Source organism: Streptopelia decaocto (assembly GCF_964273445.1).
Source record: "Streptopelia decaocto genome assembly, chromosome: 18".
Classification (NCBI taxonomy): domain Eukaryota; kingdom Metazoa; phylum Chordata; class Aves; order Columbiformes; family Columbidae; genus Streptopelia; species Streptopelia decaocto.
The window spans coordinates 6,652,514-6,672,907 of record NC_138673.1 but is presented as its reverse complement, the minus strand read 5'-3'; the positions used below and the strand labels follow the sequence as shown (position 1 = coordinate 6,672,907).

Sequence of the window (20,394 nt, the reverse complement as noted above, 5' to 3'; positions counted from 1 at the left end):
CAGGCTGTGCCCAGGTTACAGCTGAATCAGCTGGCATGAAAATCCCTGATCTGTGCAGGCAAGAGCAACTGGAAAAAAAGGATGGACACAGGGCATGCTTTCTGCTAGCTATTGGGAAACTTCCCAAGACGGAGACCTTAGGATCCTCTCTCTGTGACTGGTGCACTAGCGTCCCACTGCCCTCAATAAAAAGGGTCACAGGTGTCCCAGCTTGTCCCCCAGGCCAGTCCACGTAGAGAGAACAGATCTGGCTCTGCATATGGTCTGGGTTGTTGCTTTTCCCTTGTGTGTCCAATGCTGGGTTGTTGGGATCCGTGTTGTGCATCCCTGTCCCTGCCTGAGCCTGGCTCAGGGCTGTGGTGAGCGGCCTCAGCTCTCACGTCTTGTATTTGCAGTTCAGCCACAAGAGGTGGAGCAGGAGGATGAGGAAGACGACATCAAGGTCTCTGCCTTGCCCCAGGACCTAAAGGAGCTGCTCCCCAGTGTGAAGGTCTGGTCAGACTGGATGCTCGGACACCCGGACACCTGGAATCCTCCTCCGACCTCTCTGGAGCTCCCCAAACAGTACGTGCATCCTCTGCTCTGTCTTCTGCTGTCTGCTCCCTCCCTGAGCCCCTCGTGCCGCCTTTCCCCCTCGCTCACGCTCACTCCTGGCTGTGACACCCAGCAGAGACTCGCTACGCAGGGGATGTTCGGTGGGGACTTTCTTCACTGATGTGTCAGTGGGGTTGAAGTGTCTCTGTGGGGGCCTGGCAGGTGCCCTTTGCTTCTGTGTGCTAGGAAACATCCCATGAGCTGGTTTTATACTTTCTGCTTAGGATGCGTCTCTGCTTTTGTTGGGATACATCTCCTTTACACATTCTGCAGGCCCAGCCAGCTGAATAGGCAGGACCTTCCTCTCTGAAAGAGGAAAGTCCATTTCCAGCACAAATGGCAAGGTGTCGTTGCCTTTTTTTAACAGAATCAGGTTAACCTTGGTCAGGCTGGGCTGGCCCAGAGCAGCTTGCCTGTTCCTGGAGCTCCAAAAGTCGCCTCCCTTCTGCTTCAGAAACAGCTTGTCTCTACCCCTGCAACACACAAAAGGGTTAATTTTCCAAACTGGCCAATTCCAGCCCATTAGTCCATAATGCGGACTAGGCAATTTGCATATTTTTGGACAGAAAATCGAGTGAAGGGGCCAAGTATGGAGTATGCGAAACAGTGTCTGAGCATGCTCCGTAGCTGCTTTCCCGCAGGATTTTCCATCTGCCTCCGGTACTCCGGATCCAGAGCCTGAAATCACGTCTTATTGTTAATCCAAAGGAGCCAGAACCCAGGGTGATGGGAAGGCGCATTAAGAGTAATCCAGCAAAGTGGCTTAACCATTAATGGGTCCCCGCTCCATGCGTCAGGTCCAGTCCTGCTCTCCTAGTTTATTGCCTCTTACTCTAGTTCTTTTTCATTTGGCTGAGGAAATGGAAATCTCACACAGGAAGTTCTGGGCCTCATTTTGTGGAGATGGAGTCTGTTTTCTGTTTGTCGGCTGCTCGGTGTGGGACCGCTGCCTGCTCATGTGAACTGCTGCCCATCTTTGGGCAGGAACTCAAACTGGGATCTGTCACGTGAAAGCGCCTGCACCAATCCCCCCCTTCCTCTTGTGCTGGGAGCCGCTGAGCCCTTGGCGACGGGCAGCCTCGAGATGGAATTTCTGATCGGGTTTGCACAGCCAGGGCTCGGCGCCTTCCACGGGACGAGCTGCCTCCCTCTCCTGCGGGGCCGCGTCCCCCCGGGGCTGCCGGAGCAGGTGCCAGTGGCTCCCGCTCGCCCGTCAGGGTGGTAGAAGGTGGTGGTGGCCGCCCAGCCTGTGGTCCGTGGCTTTTTGGGGAGCAGGGAGTGTGGGTTGGGAGGCTTTGCTCTGCAAGGTCGGCTTGGTGGAGGAATGAGGGTCTTCAGCTTGTAGCAGGAGCCCAATGGCTTCCCCACCTTGTCTTCTCCACGGAGGGTGGCTGAGCAGCCCCTCTTGTCCCACCGTGCCCATGCTCTGGGCCATGGACAACCTTCCTCATACTGGCTGCCAGCTCCTCCATCCCAGAGCTCTTTGGCTTATCCATAGCGAGGAGATGAGCTGCTCCTCCAGCCCAGATCTCTAGTGTGGACCCAGCATCGCATGGCCAGGTGTTGGTGGCCCAGGACGGTGGGATGGCAGCAGCTGAGCTTCCTTGGAGATGTGGGTAGCGAGGAGTAGCAGGGAACTGACTCCGCTCTTGGGCATGACCTGGGGCTTGCAACGCTTTCCCTGGAGGTGGGGAAGGAAGAGGGGAGCACTGGGTTGCTGTTTTGGCTCTACTGACACAAGCCTGGGGGCTGTTCAATAACCAGGTAGAGTCACTGGGTCTGGGGGTTTAGATAGGAGCAGCTTCAAAGAAGTTTTGGAAGTGAGAACCTGGGTCAGAGCAGCAGGTGTGTTGGAGCAAGGCAAGGTTTATGGGCAGGGTGAGCTCAGGAGCAGGGAGAGCATCCGAGGAGCAACTGCAGATGCCAAGTTGCACAACTGAGTAAGGGGCCTGTGCCGTTCCACACACGCTCTGTGCCTGACAGCGCCACGAGGTCCCCACCAGTGCCACTGGAGAAGCTGGTTGGACACACTGAAACCACCTCCCAGCACCAAGCAGCCATTGCTGTCAGTGCGCGCAGAAAAGGGATGGTAAAAAAAAACGACCCAAAGCACAGAAGCACCGTGCAATGATGCCACAAATGTGCTAAAGCTTCTGGAAAAAAACAGGCCCCATACCACCTGGCAGGCCCTGAGGAGCAAAGGCCTGGCCCAGAGCTTGCATCAAAGTGCAGCTCGTCCGGGGCCAGCGCCGCTGCCAGAATGACAGGCTGGGCTCGGGGCCAGCGGGGCAGCTTGTCAAGGCTCCGCCAGAGCCTAAAACCTGGGGCTGCTGGGGCTACATGTCCCGAGGCCTCCGCTCACACCGCATTTGCCATGTTCGCGATCGCTCGTTCTTAGTAAGGGAAGAGAGCTGGGGGGATTTTTGAGAACGTCTAAACTCAGCCCAGCTGTGGCAGTTGGTTTATTGCTTTCAGCTGGTACTTGAACCCAGGTCCTGGTCTTGGAGTCTTTCCCAGGTTTAATCCCCGGAGCTTTCTCTGCAGCTGTATGACACTGTGCTGACCCCGAATGAGGATAGGAAAATAGAAACGGTGCCAAGCCAGAGTCTCTTTTTCATTTGGAGTCTGGCTGTCTGCCCATGACCAGGGTTACATAATGGGAAACATAGCTGGGGCTCTGGAGAGCCCGCGTTTCACCACGCTGCCCAGACCTTCGCGTTCTGATGCTATATATCTTCCTAATTGTAGCTCGGATGCATTTATCACACTGCTGGATTTGAGTCCTTACAAGAAAAAAAAAAAAGAAAAAAAAAAAAAGAAAGAAAGCCCACACCAAATTCCTCAGCTCGCTGCTTTTCCCCCTCGGACAGAGGTGGAGGGAAAGGTGTGAGGGGTGAGCGCTGCCGAAAGCCGACGCGCGGCTGCAGAGTGGGCTCTGCGGAGCGGGGTGGGAGGCTCCGGAGGCTGCGTCTTTGGGGTCCTTTCCTTGGCGAGGGCTTGGGAATGAACCCTGGCTCCTGGCAGGCATCCGCTCCCTAGCTGAGGGCTCAGCAGTTCCAAATTCAAGCTGAATGAGAAGCTACACCTTTCCCCAGGCCCCCCGTCCTTGCTCTGGCGTGTTCATCCAGCTCTCAGCCACATCTGTGTGGTCACCGTGGCTCAGAGGATGCGCTGGGACATGTTTTGAGGCCAGAAGGCCGTGGAGAGGTGACGGGCTGCCTGGATCCGTCCCCTGGGGCTGCTCTGTGTATTTGAGAGGTGTGGGGTGTCACAGAATCACAGAACGTCAGGCATTGTAAGGGACCTCAAAAGATCATCTAGTCCAATCCCGCTGCCAGAGCAGGAACACCCAGATGGGGTTCCCTCTACCTATTTGTGAGAGGGGCTCAGTGAATTTTCTGTGGCTCTTTTCTCGGGTGTTTCTAGAACAGAAGCTAAACCTCACCATGGACATCTCTGCTTCAGAGCAGCCGTGTCCTGTAGCTCGGGGATTTTGTGGCTGGACCAGGTCTTCTAGCAGCAGGCGACAGTCACTTCTGCATCTTAAAGTGAATTCAGATGTGCACGTTTCATGGCAGACATTGTGCTGAGGTCTGAACAGGAGGTCGTTTAAAGCAGTTGCATTGCCACATGCAACTGGGTTGGAGCAGCGTCTTTCAGATCAACTGTCCCCAGAAGTAATTTGTAGAGATTAGGGTGGAAAAGCAGCATCCTGAGGAGCAGGGTGGATCTCCTAAGGCGGAGATATCAGCAGCAGATGGGGCGCAAGGCGGATCTCCAAGGAGGCTGCTGTCGTTCAAGTGAATCCATCTCCTTTTGGGACATCTGGCTGAGGGGCTGAGATGGGTGAAGAGGGCTGGGCAGGGGAGAGCAAAGCTTCTCCTTACCCTACTTTGTTGCTGCAATTAATCCACTGCTAAACGAAGTGTGAGAATCGATGAGGAAGCCACTGGCTAGACAGACAAACTGCCGTAGGGCTGACCCTGGCAAATCTGTGCTCCTTCCACACTGAAGCAAAGGGCCTCTCGGTTTGTGGAGACTGTCTGCAAGCATTTAAAAATGGTTAATTTAAACCAAGTATTAAATTAAATCCAAAAGCTCTGAGCACATTCTAGAGCTTACCTTCCCAGAGAGATCTGCCAGATCGCTCTCATCACATCGCTCTTGCGGAGAAGTGTCACTGAGATGGCAGCTCCCACTGGGACAGATGGACAGAGCCTCGGACCGGGGTGCCAAGACCTTGCTGGAGTTTGCCGGGGAATAAATGGAAAATGCCTTTTGCAGATCTCAGCTTTAATTAGTAATGCTGGCCCACCAGAGTTTCCCTATCGAGACATCAAAGCGAGGATTCAGAGGTGTCTCGGCGGTGTAAACCTGGCTGAGAATGAAGGTGAAGTTGAGCGAAGCAGGAGCCAAAAGGCTCCGTGGGGAAGGGGGCTGTGGTGAGGCAGGGCTGGCTGGGAGGACACTGCACCTCTCCTGGAGAGAACAGCATCCCTTTGATTCCCAAGGCAGGTTCTCAGGAGGGAAATGGTTTGCAGACACCTGGCTGGCCGAAGAGACAATGTGCAGGGCAGAGTGAGGGAAATCACTGGTGCCACGGGGCAAAGGGGCCGTGACCAGCTCTGAGTCCAGGGCAGGGTTGGTGAATGCCTTTTGGGAAGAGCTCCCCCCACCAACCCCAATTGTTCCTTACAGAGGGGCTGCTTTTAGTTTGGGTTCCCATGGGCTGGAAGAGGAGACCCAGGAGGGGGATGTGGAGCACTTGGTGCGTGCAGGAGCTGGGGTGGGCACTGATGGGTGCCCATTGCCCAGCCCCAGGAGCTCAGGAGCCTGAGGCGTTTGCCATCTGGGCGGCCGGGGAGCACAATGCAGCGCTTCTTCTGCGCTGTGCTTTCCGGGTTTGTTCTGCAGCTGTGGAGTTGGACTGTTAGTGTTTAAACAAGCTGGTATTACACAGGAAACGGCCACCTCCACAGGCCCCCGCGGGCTTGTAACATGGGGTCATTGTGCTTGATATTAATCACCAGGCAGCCCGCAGCCCTGCTGAAGATGGTGGCGAGCGCCGGGGCAGCACCGCGGCCGGCAGGGATCCGGCGAGCATCAGGCTCACTCCCGTGCCCATCTCCCTGCACTGGCCTCGGCTTGCCCCACATTTCAGTGTGTGCCTTTTGCCTTGCAGCGATGCATCCCCATCACGGGCATCCCTCTTTGGCAGGAGCCATCCCCGGTCTCACCGTGGCCGTGCTCTGCCCCGGCGCTGAGCTCCAGCCCCTGCGCGCTCGGCTGCGCTTGTGTGACGCTCTCAGCGTCCTCTGGCCGGGCTGTGTCCTGTCGGCGTGCAGCTGGGCTGCGCTCACACTGACAGCTACATTAAACCTGGAATCCTGAGGCAATAAAAAAGAAATTAACTCTTATTTTTTTTTCCTCTCCTAGTGGAATAAGCAAATGTAAAATGTGTCTGCGGGGAAGTGAATGAACCCCCCGTTCTGAGGAAAGACCTCGCGCTAACCCCCTTCTCGCTTCCTCGGTTAAAAGCTCTGGGAGCCTCATCCCTGTACCTGGGGCTGCGTGCCTGGGCTCGGTGTCAGTAATTCGGGGCCTCCCTCCACAGAGGGACCCCGAAGCCGTGGCACTGTGCATATGCAGGCACCTGGACCTGCTGTGGCTTTGCAGAGCAGCACTTGTGGGTGACATAAGCCAGAAACACCTGGAGGTGGCCCTGGTGGTGTCCTGGGAAGGGGCAGCAGGGAGAGGGTGCCTGATGGGGCTCCCCAGGGTTGTTGGACCTTCTGGGGCAAGCGCAGGTCCCAGGAGGTGTCCCATTAGGCTGTGTGGTGTCCACATGAGCCATTAGCCCTCGCTGGCTTTGCTGGTGTATAAATGAGCTTGGTGAGGCCAGTACTGGGAGATTCACTGCACGGGAGGAGCTGCAGCTGAGGGGAAGGCAGAAAACTGTCCAGATTTGCTCTCTGCAGTGCTACCTCTGTGTTGCAGGAGAAAACCAGAGCAGAAACACCAACACCTTCTTCTTTGTTGGCTTTTTGAGGGCTCTGCAGGGTGTTGCATGTGAGAGGGTGCTGCCAGTGCTGGCGCGGAGCTGCTGGGGGTTGCACTGCAGTGAGATCTTGCTGCCTGGAGAGCCAGCACCGTCTGTGGTTTGACTGAAGGAAGCCCAGGGTAGAAACCTAACACGTCCAGTGTGAATGACAGATGTGGCGAGGCACCGTGAGGCTGTAGGGAGCTGGGGATGAAGGGGGTAAAGTGACAGGGACTGCTCTCGCACTCAGGGGGGCGAGGGGCTGTCCTGGGGGCCTGGCAGCTGTGGTGGGGGAGGAAAGGGGACATTGGGCTGGGTGACTGCAAGGGTGTTAGCAGCTCGGTGACTGTGCGCATGGTGCTTTTCTAACGTGGGTGCCAAGCTCTGTGGAGGGAGACGGCTCCTGTGCTTCATCTGTGCTTCGCCACCCCTGCCCCGCCGTGGATCCCAGTCCTGCCCAGCCTCCTACTGCTGCCCTCACCGGTTATCTCCATCCCTTCCCTGCAGCTCTCTTTCTTGGGCAACAGAGGCGAGGTCTCAGCGATGTGTTTCTTTCCCTTCTTCTCCTCCCCAGCCCTGTGCACCTGGCTGGCCCAGCTCTCTGGGGTGTCCTCTGCATCAGCACCTGCTCCCAACACCCCTGTGTGCTCCTTCATAGAATCACAGAATAGTTGGGTTGGAAGGGACCTTCAAAGCTCATCCAGTGCCCCCCCTGCCATGAGCAGGGACATCTTCACCAGCTCAGGTTGCTCAGAGCCCTGTCCAGCCTGGCCTGGGATGTCTCCAGGGATGGTTCATCCATCACCTCCCTGGGCAACCTGGGCCAGGCTCTCACCATCCTCATTGTTCAGAATTTCTTCCTCGCATCTAATCCTCCCCTATGGCTTCAGGCATTCTCCTTGATCCTTTCCCCCGCCGATGCCAGCAGAATTTCCACCTCCTCCATCCTGGTATGGTCCCACCAGTGCGATGTGACCGTGCTCAGGCAGCCCAGCCCCGTTGCCAGCAGGGCACTGGGGGGGACTGAGCCTCCCAAGCCCTGCGCATCTCCCATGGGCAGAGCTGCCTTGGAGGTGGCCCAGAGCAGCCCTATCGCATCCGGTGCTTGTCTCTGCAGCCTGGGCCGGAGGATAAACTATCAGAGCTGTGGGGCAGTGGATCATTCCTCTTATTATTTTCTTCTTTTGCAGATAGGGGTCGTGGAAAGTTCAGTTCCTTTTAACCCTCGCAGCTCTGTTTATTTTCCAGCTGGTAGCACAAACGCAGCGTTTCCCATTACATCACAAAGGGCCTCGGACAGATCCCTCCAAAAAAAAAAAAAGTGTTGCAACTGTTTATTTTTTTCCATATTTAAACATTTCTGACAGCCAGACCTGGCTGAGCCAAGCGATGGAGCTTTGTGAATGAACCCAGCTCCTGGTGTCTGTGCGCAGAGGGTTTTGAAGAACCTCTTCTCTGCAGCGTGCGGGCTGGGGCTGGCGGAGGGACGTGGGCGACTCTGCGTTACATGTGTGCTGATTACGTGCCGGGCTTTGATTAATGGCTCCTCATTCTGCCTGGCTCCCAGGACGCTCTTGAAAACAAGATGTTTCATTTCAGCGTGCTTTTCCTGGTACATTGATTCCCGTAAATAACCGAGCGCAGACTCTGTCCACCTGGAGCGGTTCAAAGAGCAGGGGCCTCCCTCCCGCCAGCCCTGGGCCGGTCACCGCTGTGGCTCCGGTGATGCTGGGGCCGCTCCACGCTTTTCAGTGCCCCAGGGTTGTGGGGAGGAGGACCGGCCTTCCTCACTGCCACCAGAAGCAGATCAACCCCGGTTTCCCTTATTCCCTGCTTTTATTCTGGTATATGCACTAAGAAAACCTCAACGTGAGTGCTTTGAGAAATGAGAGGGGGAAATGTGGTACGAGGCAGCCTGGTCGGCGTGGTGCCCCCATGCTTGTTGCCTGACTCCCCATCGCTGGCCATCCCCAGGGTGTGCTCAGCAGTGGGGACGTGTGACGGGATGCACGGGGAGCAGTCCAGGGCCTTGTGTTCACACCCAGCACTGCCGCTCCGGCAAGGTGAGACACCGCAGAGGCAGCTTTGCAGGTCACTCGCAAAGTGTTGAAACCCTGGCCAGAAGCAAAACACGGCTTAACCTCCCTGTTGCCGGGGTTTAACTAAAAAAATCTCCTGCTGCAACACGTGATTGTAGCAGAAAATAGCCAGGCTGAGAGGGTGTGCTGGGCTGGAGCCCTCCAGGTGCCTCTTTTACCCCGACAGCAATGCAGGGTCTCAGTCGTCCTCCCAGCAGGCTTTAAAATTGAGTAAAAAGCAGCATTTCTCCCATCTGGAGCGATCTGGGTGCTGCATGGGGAAGCTGCTCCCCGCTCAAGAGCGGGCAGAGCTTGGCAGAGCAGCGGGAAAGGCGAGATCCCAGGATCCATCCCCATCCCGGGGGACAGAGAGGCCGGTGTCGGCGCTCGGGGGCAAGGGTTTCGGAGCCCTCCCGGGTTCGGTGCCAGTGCAGCTGTGGCTGGAGCCCTCCCGGTGGGGTCGGTTTGCCGCGGCGGTGGCGTGCCTTGCCTCGCCTCACCTCTCTGGTATTCGCTGCAGCGTTGCAGGCAACTCCCAGCGCATTCCAGCCCCAAATTGCTCACGTCTCTCCTCGTTCTCCCAGGGTCTCAGTAGATGTGTGGGCGACGCTGGCTGACTTCTGTAACATACTGACCACAGTGAATCAGTCGGAGGTGCCCTTGTACAAGGACCCAGATGACGACCTTGCCCTGCTTAGCCTGGAAGAGGATCGGCTGCTCTCGGGCTTCGTTCCCCTGCTGGTCGCCCCCCAGGAGCCCTGCTACGTGGAGAGGACCTCGGACAAGGTCAGCAGTAGGCCAAACATCCCCCCTTCGATTCCTCCAGACTTTTTATTCTTGGGAAGTTTTCTGTGCAAACGGAACACGATTAAGTCATTGAGAAGGGTGTTAAGGGAAAATATCGACCTTTCAGCCGCTGACATCCAGCTCTGTGTCATGAAAACCCCTCTCGACTTCCTCTGGTGTGTGTGTGCTCGCTGGCATGTTGTATATACGATCATTTCCTCACTTGTTTAAATAGTGCAGCTTGTGTTGGCAGTGCTCTCAGTGCACTCCAAATGGTTTGCATCATGCTTAAAGCACCCTCCCCCTCCCCCCGGCCACAAAACTCTGCCTTAGGAAGGCAGCCAGGACTTTTTTCCTTCTCTAAAGAGGAGAGTGATAAATAGGTGACTAGAGAGAAGCAGACACCATGTGTTAACGTACAAAAGGCTTTTAGGAATATGAAGCATTCCCCACTGCCCTCTCTCTATTTTCCTTTCTTTGCTCTAGGAGCCCATTCTAGCCTGAACTTTCCTTTGGCTGTTTGTTTTTAGAATAATGAAATCAGTTCCCTTGTTGATGTGGGGTTTTGGGTCTGCTCTCTGCCACCACCTGGCCAGGAGGGACCTGGGGAGCCGGGGGGGCTGCACTTGGAGAGTGTGTCTGAACCTGATGGGGGATGGAAGAGGCACAATGGCATTTGTTTTGCGTGCCCTCCGAGGCACGGCAGGATGAGAGTGGCTCTCAACAGTTTCCTGCTTGGAGGCAGAATCACAGCACCAGAAACGCTGCTCATCTGGGGAAGCCACAGCGTTGCCTTCCCCGAGCGGTTGGTGCTACGGGAGGAGAAGTGGAGCTGGTTTCTGTGGAGAGGCAGCGTGTGACGGTGGCAGCGTGCCTTCCCGGGTGCCGCTTCTTCTTGACGCTTTCCCAAAATGACGGTGAGAAATTTAGGACCTTTTGTCACAGAGGGACCCAAGAGGTGCAGATTTCTGTTTCACTTCTCTGTCTGCCCTGCCCGTGCTCACAGTGCTGCCCGCGGCAGAGGGGAAACAGGGTCCCAGTAAAACCGAGAGCCCTCCCAGTTTGGGGAAGCACCTCAGTCCAGGAAGTCACTGTGGAAAAACGGATTTTCAAGCCTCTATTTGAACGGGTTAAAATAACAAGCAAGCTGTTGCTGCCCTAAGGTAGCCTGTTCTCCCAGCGTGTGCTGTGGGCTCTCGGGGGGTTCTGCTGGGGACAGTCTCACTGGGACAGTCCCACTGGGGCTCTTTCTCCAGCAGCTCCACCCCAGAGCCCCCAGCAGCCAGGTAGGTGACGGAGCAGCCCGGTCTGGTGCCCCATAACTTGTTGGCGGGGGACGGTATTCCCTGAACTCTGCCTCTTCTAACCACACACCGGTTTATTCGGAGTGCCATCTACCTGCCCTGCCAGGCACTTGCACTCGTGTGTAGAAGAAGAGACATATCTTTGTGCTATAGCTACACCTGAGCTGTGTTTTCTCGCTGTCTGGGGTCCCTTTAGTTCTGGTGCTTTATAAGCAAATTGTACATGACTGGCGGGAGCTGGTGCCCTGCACAGCACAGCAGCAGCCACCCCACGATCCAGGATTATCGGACATGGTGGTACCAGCTCAGCTCTGCTGAAACAGCAACATGGATCCCAGAGAGAAGAAGCCAGGCCTGGCTGTGTCCGTCCTCCTTTTCTTTCTTTATTCTTTTTTTTTTTTACTGCTTCTGTAGGTCTTGTTTGGTTTGAAAGGAGCTGACTTTGGAACCGTGATCCCACCCGGCTGGGGTGTTCGCTCGTGTTTGCGCAGGTCTGATTGTGCGTCAGTTGTGTTGTCCTGTCTCCTGGGCTCTGCTTTACACACCAAACACATCACACACGGGTAGATGGAGTAGCTCACTGGTACCAGCACTACCCTGGACATGCTGAGCAAAAGCCACAGGTTCCTCAAGGTCTCTTCTCAATCCCATACTGACCAGTGTTCTCATTAATGGTCAAACTGGTGAAACAGCAGGTGTGCGTATTCACTTTGCAGAGGAGACCCAAGAGGGTTTAAGGGGAGGCCAGTGAGACAGAGCAGAGATCTCAAAAGCCTGACTTCCAAGAAGGAATTGGAAGAAGTGGGGCTTTTTAGTCTAGAGGAAATTCAGGGAAAATGCGGTGAGCTGTTGCAGAGAGGAGGAGAACAAGCTGTTGTCCAGCTGCATGCTGAAAAGCACAGGAAGGAATGGGCACAAATGGCAGCAAAATAGATTAAGGCTAGACTTTAGGAAAGGCTTCATACCTTTGGGTAGTTAAGCACTTGAAAGCAGCCTCCTTGGCAATTCTGCAGAATCTCTTCAGCCGTGGAGATTTTTAAAAGCAGGCTGGGTGCCTCTCTCAGGTACAACTCGGGTGGAGGCGAATGCCTTGGAAAAGGAGGCAAAGTGACCTCTTTGGATGCTTCTACCCCATTTTCTGTGATTCAGTAATGGAGTGGCAGCTGTGTCATTACAGTCAAAGAATTACCTTGTTGCACAAACCTTCTCCTTCTGCCTTATTAATGAGGTCAATAATTTGACTCCAGAAGTGGGGTGTTGCAGAGGGCAGTGCAGACCAAGCCAGGAAGGTACAACTGAGAGACACGAACCCATGTGCCTTTCACGAATGACTATGAGCAAAATACAAAAAGCCCCTTTCCTGTAAAGAAGCCCCGAATTCAGCTTAACCGCAGGACCTTTGTGTGCGGTGCCCCCGTCCACCATCTGCTCCCTGCCCTCCCTTCAGCGCGCAGAGCCCAGATGAACGTGACTCCTCAGCAGATGCACCTCTGGGCTGTTTGGAGTGGAAGGGGCTGTGTCCATGCTGAGCGTGGTGGCACAAGGGGACCCTGAGCCTCCCACGTTCCACATCCAGCTGCATTGCACAAACTTTCCCAGTTTTTGGGTGTTTTTGGTTGGTTGCCGGTTGGCCGAGCTGCGAGCAGGTGAGAAATGCAATCTCCGTGCAGCAAGAGCTCTTTTCAGTGCTGATTTTCCACTGCCGTTTAGCAGGAGTTGGTTTTTTGCACCCAGTCTTTCACGTTCTCAGTCTTGGCCCAGTTTTCAGCCCGTGTTCCTGACAGTTGTTTGCCAAAGAGGCAAAGAAAACATTCTGCTCTTTGTATGGCACCTGTGAATGTCTGTGAGCCGGGAGGAGGGCTCTGGTGTGCCAAAGTGGCTCTGGGAAGCTCACTGTCACACCTTTCCTATCACTTGCGTGGCTAGGAAGAGACGGTAGGCTTTCTACAGCAAGGATAATATCTCACCTTACTTGCTGATGCTCCAAATCCTTACTCTGTGCTTTTGCACCATAGTGTTTTTAACGAATTTGTAAAATTTTGGAGGAAATGAATCTGTTGAAAGGCAAGACTGGAGAGTATTGGATTTAAAATGGTGTTAGGTTATTGGCTTCACCAGGAGGATGGTTGTTTTGTAAGCTGTATAGGACAAACACTCTGCTTGCCACTTCTTTCTGTTCTCCGCGTCCCATTTAGCAGATGGAGCACAGTATTCAGCCAGAATTTCTCAGCAAGTTTTTGAGCGTTTGGCCTGGCTCTTATTTTGAGTGAAAATGTTCTGACTCCATTCGTTGCCATGAAGCCGTGCGTTCGGATTCCTCCTGGAGCCAGTGTGACACTTAGAGCTTCCCATCGTCTCCTGCGCTGTCGCTGAAGCTGTAACCAACAAAAGCTGGCTCGGGGGTGAGCAGAACTTGGTGATGTTTTCCTGGGCGTATGTTGGGCAGATATCCATTGCAGCTTGTGGGATGGAACAACATCGAATGTACCAGTCAACAGCAAACTATGCAGCCTGGTGCCTGAGTTGTCAGACTGGTGTCTGCAGCTTTCGCAGCCGAAGGAGATGCTGCCAGGATTGTACCCGAGGAAAGAGCAGGGAACAGCAGCACGGCTGAGTTAAGGATCGGGAAGAAAAAATGGTGATAACTGTGGATTCATCAGGTGGTACTGCTCTGAGGGATTTGTAATAGAAAACACTTGGGTTGTGTTGAGGTTAAAGCAAGTCGTGGTGCGTCTGAGCTGAGTGTGGGTCTGGTCTTATGCAACCCTGGGGCATGTCCTGGGCTCCTCAGGTCTTCCTGAACCCTCTTGTCTTGGGAGCGTCCTGCTCCGTGGTGGCGAGGCTGGAAGAGGCCGCGGATCACCGGGTGTGCAGCAGAGCAGGGAGGTCCTTCCCCTCCGTGCAGGCACACGATCGCCCGCATCCCCGCAAGCTCTGCGTGGGCTCCACCCGTGCGTCACCCAAACCTGCGACGGCAGCCCACGCGCTGCCCCAGCCAGGGAGACGCGGAGGAGAAAGTGTTAATGTCCCTTCCCACAATAAACCTCTCTGCATGGGGGGTCCTGAAACCTGAGCTTCTCTCTCCTCCCCCAGCCCTGACACACGTTAATAAAAGGTTTTTAAACGCCAATAAAAAGGCAGCAGCCCCAGCTCACCAGGTTCGGGGCCCAGGGTCCTTGGGAAGGCACTTCACAAATGTGTTTTTTGCATTTTCAAGCTTTTGGCTGGTGAATAAGATTGAGGAGAAATACTCCTTCCCCTGATAACAATACAGTGAGACGCAGGATCAGCAGTGTGTGGATTAAAACCAGACGGTGCATGATTAATACATATGCTTATAGGGCTAGTCACTGTGGTTCCCTCCTCTGAAACAGAAAGGCACTTTTTTTTCCCCCTCATGTGCATGCTCGTGTGTGGAGTGGACTGTCTCAGATGCTCACCACTCAGCCTCAACCCTGCCTCACCCCAGCAGGCAAATGAAAGCTCTAAAATGCAAGGCTCTGAACAATAACCAGCAATATTTTACAGCCAGGTACCGCGCGGCTCCTCCAGCTCCAGGGTGGCCAGTTTGCTTCCCACACTCGGGGCAGTTCTTGTTTCACAAGGACTTGCTTCCTGCTCTTTGCACTCCTCAGCTGTCAGTGCAGATAGCCGAAAATCCAAACTTTGTTCTCCTTAGAAAACACAAATCTTTCCTCTGTGCTGTCCAGCCCAGGTGGACACTCCAGATTTGACCTTCTCTTTAGTTGCTCTAGATCTGCAGAGCTGGTAGCCTTTGAATTAGCTATCTAAGAGCCTTTCATAGTAGGCTTGGGCTAAAATTATACCTGTCTTGTTATTCACTTATTTACAGTATTTCAGTCTTCTCAAAACTCGCCGATATCTCTTGGCAGTGTGTAGTCCTGTCTGATGCTTCTTGGAACGGCCGCCCCAGGAGGAACAGCTCTCGGAGTTCTGTCACACATCTAAGCACCAGGCGTTTGATCCTTTCTGAGACCTGATGGCTCCTGGAATGCCAGGGATGCAGTCCACGTTGGGGTGGCCACAGTACAGTGATTTTGGGAGGACTTCTTGCAAGGCATTAGAGGAAAGGTAGCAAGACCAGGACTGTGAGAGCACAAACTCTTTGTAAGCAAAGAGAAAACCCCAGTGAGCAAATGTAACTGTTTTCTCAGCATCCTTTCCATATTCCCATTCCATGGCCCTTGAGCATCTCCCTCCAACTGGCAGGCAAACACGCTCAGCCCATGAGAGCGAGAGCTTCCAGCTTGGAGTTTGATCCAGAGAGGAAAAGGGAAACTGTGAGCAGAGATCGGAGCCCCAAGCAGGAGTGTCCAAGGAGGAGTCATCCTTGAAAAACTCCTTCCATTCCTGCCTGCCTCGGTTTCCAAACAAGCAGTGAAAGATGCTGCCCCGGGCAGCCCTGCTCGGAGCGGGGACTTGGCAGGAGCTGGCAGCCCCGAGGTGGCGAATTTAGAAATGTTTACATTTTCTGACCAGTATCTGAACTCCATCCCAGCCTCGACCTTCCCTTTCATGTGGTGCCTTTGGATTGTAAAAGGCAATTAGGCTAAATTATGGGCCATGTTGGAAGATGATGTCATCGGGTGATGGAGGAGAGGTTGGATTTTATGCCACCGCGAAGGTAGCGGGCAGAGCATGGCCTGCTTTGAAGTCCTCGTCCATCCTTGGCATTTGTGCTTTGCCTTTGCCAGGTGTCATTAGCACAATGGGAGGTGTCAAACTGGGTCCATGTCCCCAGGTCAGGGTGGCAGAGGAGGGTATATTGGTGTCTGTTGTGCTGTTTTAAATATATCTTCACAGAAATGGGTGCAAGTACCATCCTGGTGTCTGCTGCTGCATCTCCTTGGGCTGTGCAGTGCATCTTCCAGAGAGGTGGACTGGTCACTTACTGTTTGGTCTTGGTTTTTAGTTGCTCTTTAAGCTAAGGGTGTTTTGAGCATATTCTTAAAACTACATTTCTCCAGCTGAAGGTGAAGGGAACTCATTACAAACAAGCCCTAGCGCTGCGCGAGGACACTGAATACAGCCCTGGAGAAATCCGCAATGTGGAATAATAGTTCAAGCTCTTAAAAGAGAAGGGGGTGGGTTTAAAAAGAAAAAAAAAAATACTGCTATAAATCTAGCGAGTGGAATCTGAGGGAAATGATCCCATCTGGAAAACTCCAGCGCTGGTGCTGCTGAAGGCTTAAGGAGCGATGCAGATCGCAAAAAGAAAACCCTGCAGTCTGAGGATGACAGGCTGCTTAATTGATGTCCATCGCCACTGGTACTCTGCCAGTTGATGTTGGCTCCCTTCCAGCGTGCTGCAATTTTGGGGCCAGGTGTGAAGCGTTTCTGTTCCGTCTTGTTCCCAAGCACCTACAGAAGCCTCACACATCTCACTCGAGGCTGCAGCCCTGTAGGAAACAGCTGTACAGGTAGAGGTGAAAGGAAATGTCACAGCTGGGCTTGGAGTACTCCCCCGTGCCTTGCCTAGGGCTGTCTTGGGGTGGGGGCTGCTCTCCCGCCCCCGTGCCGGGTTTGGGGAGGTGGCCACTGTCACAAGCACACCTGCCTGTCTGTCAGCAAGGGGCTTTGAACATCAGGGAGCTGCTGGGAAGAATGTACAGGTCAGAAACCCCCTTTTTCAAAGAGCGTGTGTCAGTCCTGGAGGTGGGAAACCCAGCCCGGGAGAGCCCCCAGCCCCTGGTGAACTGTGGCCATCTCCCCCGATCCCTTCTCCTTCAGGAAAACACGGGGAAGTTTCCAGGGGAGTAAGAGCAGGTCTAGTAGGAAGCACTCAGCCTTGGTTTTAAAAGGCTGAGAACCCATCCAGATCTTTAGCAAATTGTTGCAGGAACTGATTTTAATCCCTGTGAAACGCATGCGTTATTTCCAGGCTAAATTTGTTTTGTCTCAGTTTCCACTAACTGAGTTTTGCTGTAGGTTGGGAAGTCCTCCATTGCGTCTCTGACCCCGATATATAAATGTGTCCCCTTGTCCCCGTCTTTTGATAAGCTGAATAGATGGAGTGAGAGACGTGATGGTTTGGATCCCCTGCGCCGTTCTCATAGTGTTTCAGAGCTGTGGCTGCCCAGGCTCCACGTGTTGCTCTGTGAGCTGCTGCACCAGCTTGGAAGGACAAGTGACCAAGTGACCACTGTGCTCTGCTGCTCTTCTCATCCCCATCAGACACTACCAGCATCCCACCACCTTTGCTCCTACAAGGACAACTTTGCATTTAGCTGTATTAGACAGTGCGTTGTTTGCTCGTGAGTAGGTGACTGAGTGATTTTGAGGTTTTTTTACTCTGTTGGTGAATTGGTCTCTTCAAAGATTGAGAGGGTAGGAGACAGTGTCTAATCTCCAGGCTTTATCAGTAAAGGTTTTCTTTGTTCAGGTCACTGAACCTATTGTTAAGCGGCATAAGCCCAAGCAAGCTTCCCCGCGGCCCCGCCAGGACTGCCCTCCTGTTTACGCTGACATTTTCAGACCTCTGTTGACCAGATTTTAATCCACTCTGTATCCTGTGCACTGCAGTCTCTGGGGCATACTGGCTGTTCACATCCTCTCGTCCCAGCCACGCAGAGCGCTGGGGCTGGGGACAGCTGCCTGCCTGACGACACACGGCTGTGGCACCGCGCTGCAGACACAGTGTTGAAAGCAGCAGGAGCTCAGAGCTCTGCAGCCACTTTGCCACAGCCAAGCGTTAACAGATCCCGTAGCCCTGGCCAGACAGGCGCGATGGTGAGGAGGAACGGACCTCTGGTGAGACCCCACCTGGAGTCCTGCATCCAGCTCTGGTTCCTCAGCACAGGGCACACATGGACCTGCTGGAGAGGAGCCAGAGGACCCACAGAAATGATCCAAGGCTGGAACAGATCTGCTGGGAGGACAGGCTGAGAGAGTTCGGAGGTTCAGCTGGAGAAGAGAAGCTCCGAGGAGACCTTATTGGGGTCTTCCTGTACTTAAAAGGGGCCGATAAGGAAGATGCGGACAGACTTTTTAGCAGGGCCTGTTGTGATAGGACAAGGGATGATGGTTTTAAACTAAAGGAAGGGAGATTCAGGCCAAACATAAGGAGGAAATATTTTACGCTGAGGGTGGTGAAACACTGTCCCAGGTTGGCCAGAGAGGTGGTAGATGAACCATCCCTGGAGACATCCCAGGCCAGGCTGGACGGGGCTCTGAGCAACCTGAGCTGGTGAAGATGTCCCTGCTCACGGCAGGTGTGGCACTGGGGGAGCTTTGAAGGTCCCTTCCAACCCAAACCATTCTACGATCTAACAGTAGCTCTAGCCAGCCCTCTGCAGAGCTGGGGTCCTGCTGCTTTGCCTCCGTCCTGAAGCTGAGAGCTGCTGTGTGGGAACTGCAGTCTCACTACGAGGTGAGGAACCACCTGCCAACGTGTTAAGATCCAGTTACACGTGTTCTCTTAATGAGCCTGTTTGCGAGCGTGAGGGTGGCTTTGTGGTCTGGACATGGCTTGCGGGGAAGTATGAGGTGTTGCCTTCCAGGCAGCCCCATCTCTTGGGGAGGAAGCAGGAAGGGAAGAACCAGCTGTTGGTGGAAACAACCTTCCCTGTTCCTGCGATGCCTCTTTCCTGGCACCCGGAGGGAGCGAGCAGCACTCCGGTGCATGGGGAAGCTGTGGGGAATTTGCTCAAGTGACTCGTGACGTTTCCACCCTTTCCTTCCCTGCCTTCTCCCAGCTTTGGATCCACCTCTACCACTCCTCCAAGCTGGGCTTGGACTGGGTGCTTTAGCCACTGTGTCGGCTCCAAGTGAATCAGCTTGGGCGTGAGCTGTGCACGTGTACCAGCACGTGTGCGGTTCCTCAGCCAGTGCTGCACTGTTTGTCTCTGGTGTCAGCAGAAGGCTCTTTTAAATTGTTTTCTGGGAGTGTGATGTGATCATCAGCTCAAGGCACAGCCTGACAGGATAAATCAGCCTCATCCCATGCCTGGTTTCAGGCAGCATTGGATCTTTTCTTGTGGATCAGATGATGCTCGCTGTCGAGCGTCCTTGCTTCTGTCATTTTCAGTCCAGGTTTATGTAACAAGACAGAAAGCTTATTTGTATTCAGTCTTTTTTTTGTCCTAAAAGCTGCCTGCAGAGGTTCGGGATGAACTCTTAAGATACGGGAAATGTCCTGTTCAAGAAACTCACTGACCACCTGTTGCTGGAGTCAGCATCAGTGGAGTGACATAGGACAGGAGAATCATTCCATGAAGTGTCCTGCTCAGCGTGCGCTGCCTGCGCCCTTGGCTTCCCTTGGGGTTTTTCCGCAGGTAATGGCCTCACTTCTGCCACACCGGCGCCCCGATGGCACAAAACCTACCACATCTTGGCAAGACATCAGGCACAGATAGTGCAAGGTTCTGGCTATAAAAGAGGTATTCACTAACTTTAGTGTACTCGGAATGACATATTAAGAGTCCAGACCTCGTGGAATTTGCTGATGAGCCTGCAAGAACATTGAAAGGCCTCATTAAATCACCATTAATGCTGGATCCCCTCCCAATGAGCCATCTCTTATTGCTACCCAGAGTAAACCTTGAGGAAATGGAAAGGCTTCTCTGGCTGGCTGAGACAGACTGTGCACATGAAGCATGGCCTCACCTTGGACAATCTTTGTGGTGCTCAAGACTTAATGTGCAGGAGGGCCCTGGGACTCGGGGTTGCCTCTTTGCCTCATGCTTTGCGTGCTGGATCCACCGCTCAGACCTTGCTCTCTGGTACTAAACTCAGTCCTGGGTCTGACTCTTCATCTGTGACCCTGCCTTGGCTTTGGGGTGACCCCGATTCACACCACTACTTATATTTTTGTCGTTGACCAAGTGAAATGCTTAAAACATCCCTGCTGAAGACAAGGACGGCTGTGGTATCCACCAACGCAGCATTTGGAAGGACCTCAGGAAACCTGAAAAAAGACCCAATTAATAACTCCTCATTGTTATCCTGAATAAGAAAGATCCACGTCCTGGGAAGCTGGCCAGAGAAGTGGACTGGGTGGAATGCAGGGAGTGGTCAGCCCAAATAACAGATGGGGATCTACTCTGTCTCTACGGGAGACGGAAGGTGACCTCTGTCATTGAGCTTGGAGTCTGCTCCCCACGTTTCTGCTCCCAGACGGAACTCGCGGTGTTTTTGTGGATGCCGGATCCATCCACGGATACCGGGCTGAGTCTGTGTGAGGACGGAGAGCCCAGCTCCTGCTGGGCTGGAGCTGTGACCCTCGGTGTCCTCGTGCTGTCACATCCCAAATCAGAAAGAGAAGACACCACCACCATCTTATTTATTGTTTTCTTTTCTCGCCGTCATTGAAGTCAAAGCACTTCCCAGGCATTAATGAACGTATCTCCACAACGCGTTATGACAGAAGGAAAAGCAATTTCCTCGTTGGAGATTGGCAACAGAGGTACGCGAGGCCGAGGGACTGACCCGGGTCCCACAGGAAGCCTCAGCTTCAGGATGAGAACAAACCCCTGATACCCAGCATTTCAGCCCCAGGCCACCCGCCTCCCCGAGGAAAACGAGCGGGTATTAAGTGAGGGTTCACTGGGAAGCGTTAAAATTCTTCCCTAAC

General features: G+C 53.9%; 1 protein-coding gene across 4 annotated transcripts in view; it reads left to right on the top strand.

The window, feature by feature from the left end:
- The window catches only part of SMG6 (SMG6 nonsense mediated mRNA decay factor), a 108,089-nt gene that overhangs the window by 51,136 nt on the left and 36,559 nt on the right, over positions 1-20,394 (top strand). For 3 of the 4 annotated variants that reach the window (XM_082068294.1, XM_082068293.1, XM_082068296.1), the window contains exons 12-13: positions 396-564; positions 9,297-9,498. The exons of the other annotated variant lie outside the window; for it this stretch is intronic. In XM_082068294.1, the coding sequence (XP_081924420.1) occupies positions 396-564; positions 9,297-9,498 (371 nt within the window). The remainder of the gene's footprint in view (positions 1-395; positions 565-9,296; positions 9,499-20,394) is intronic. 4 annotated transcript variants of the gene reach the window in all.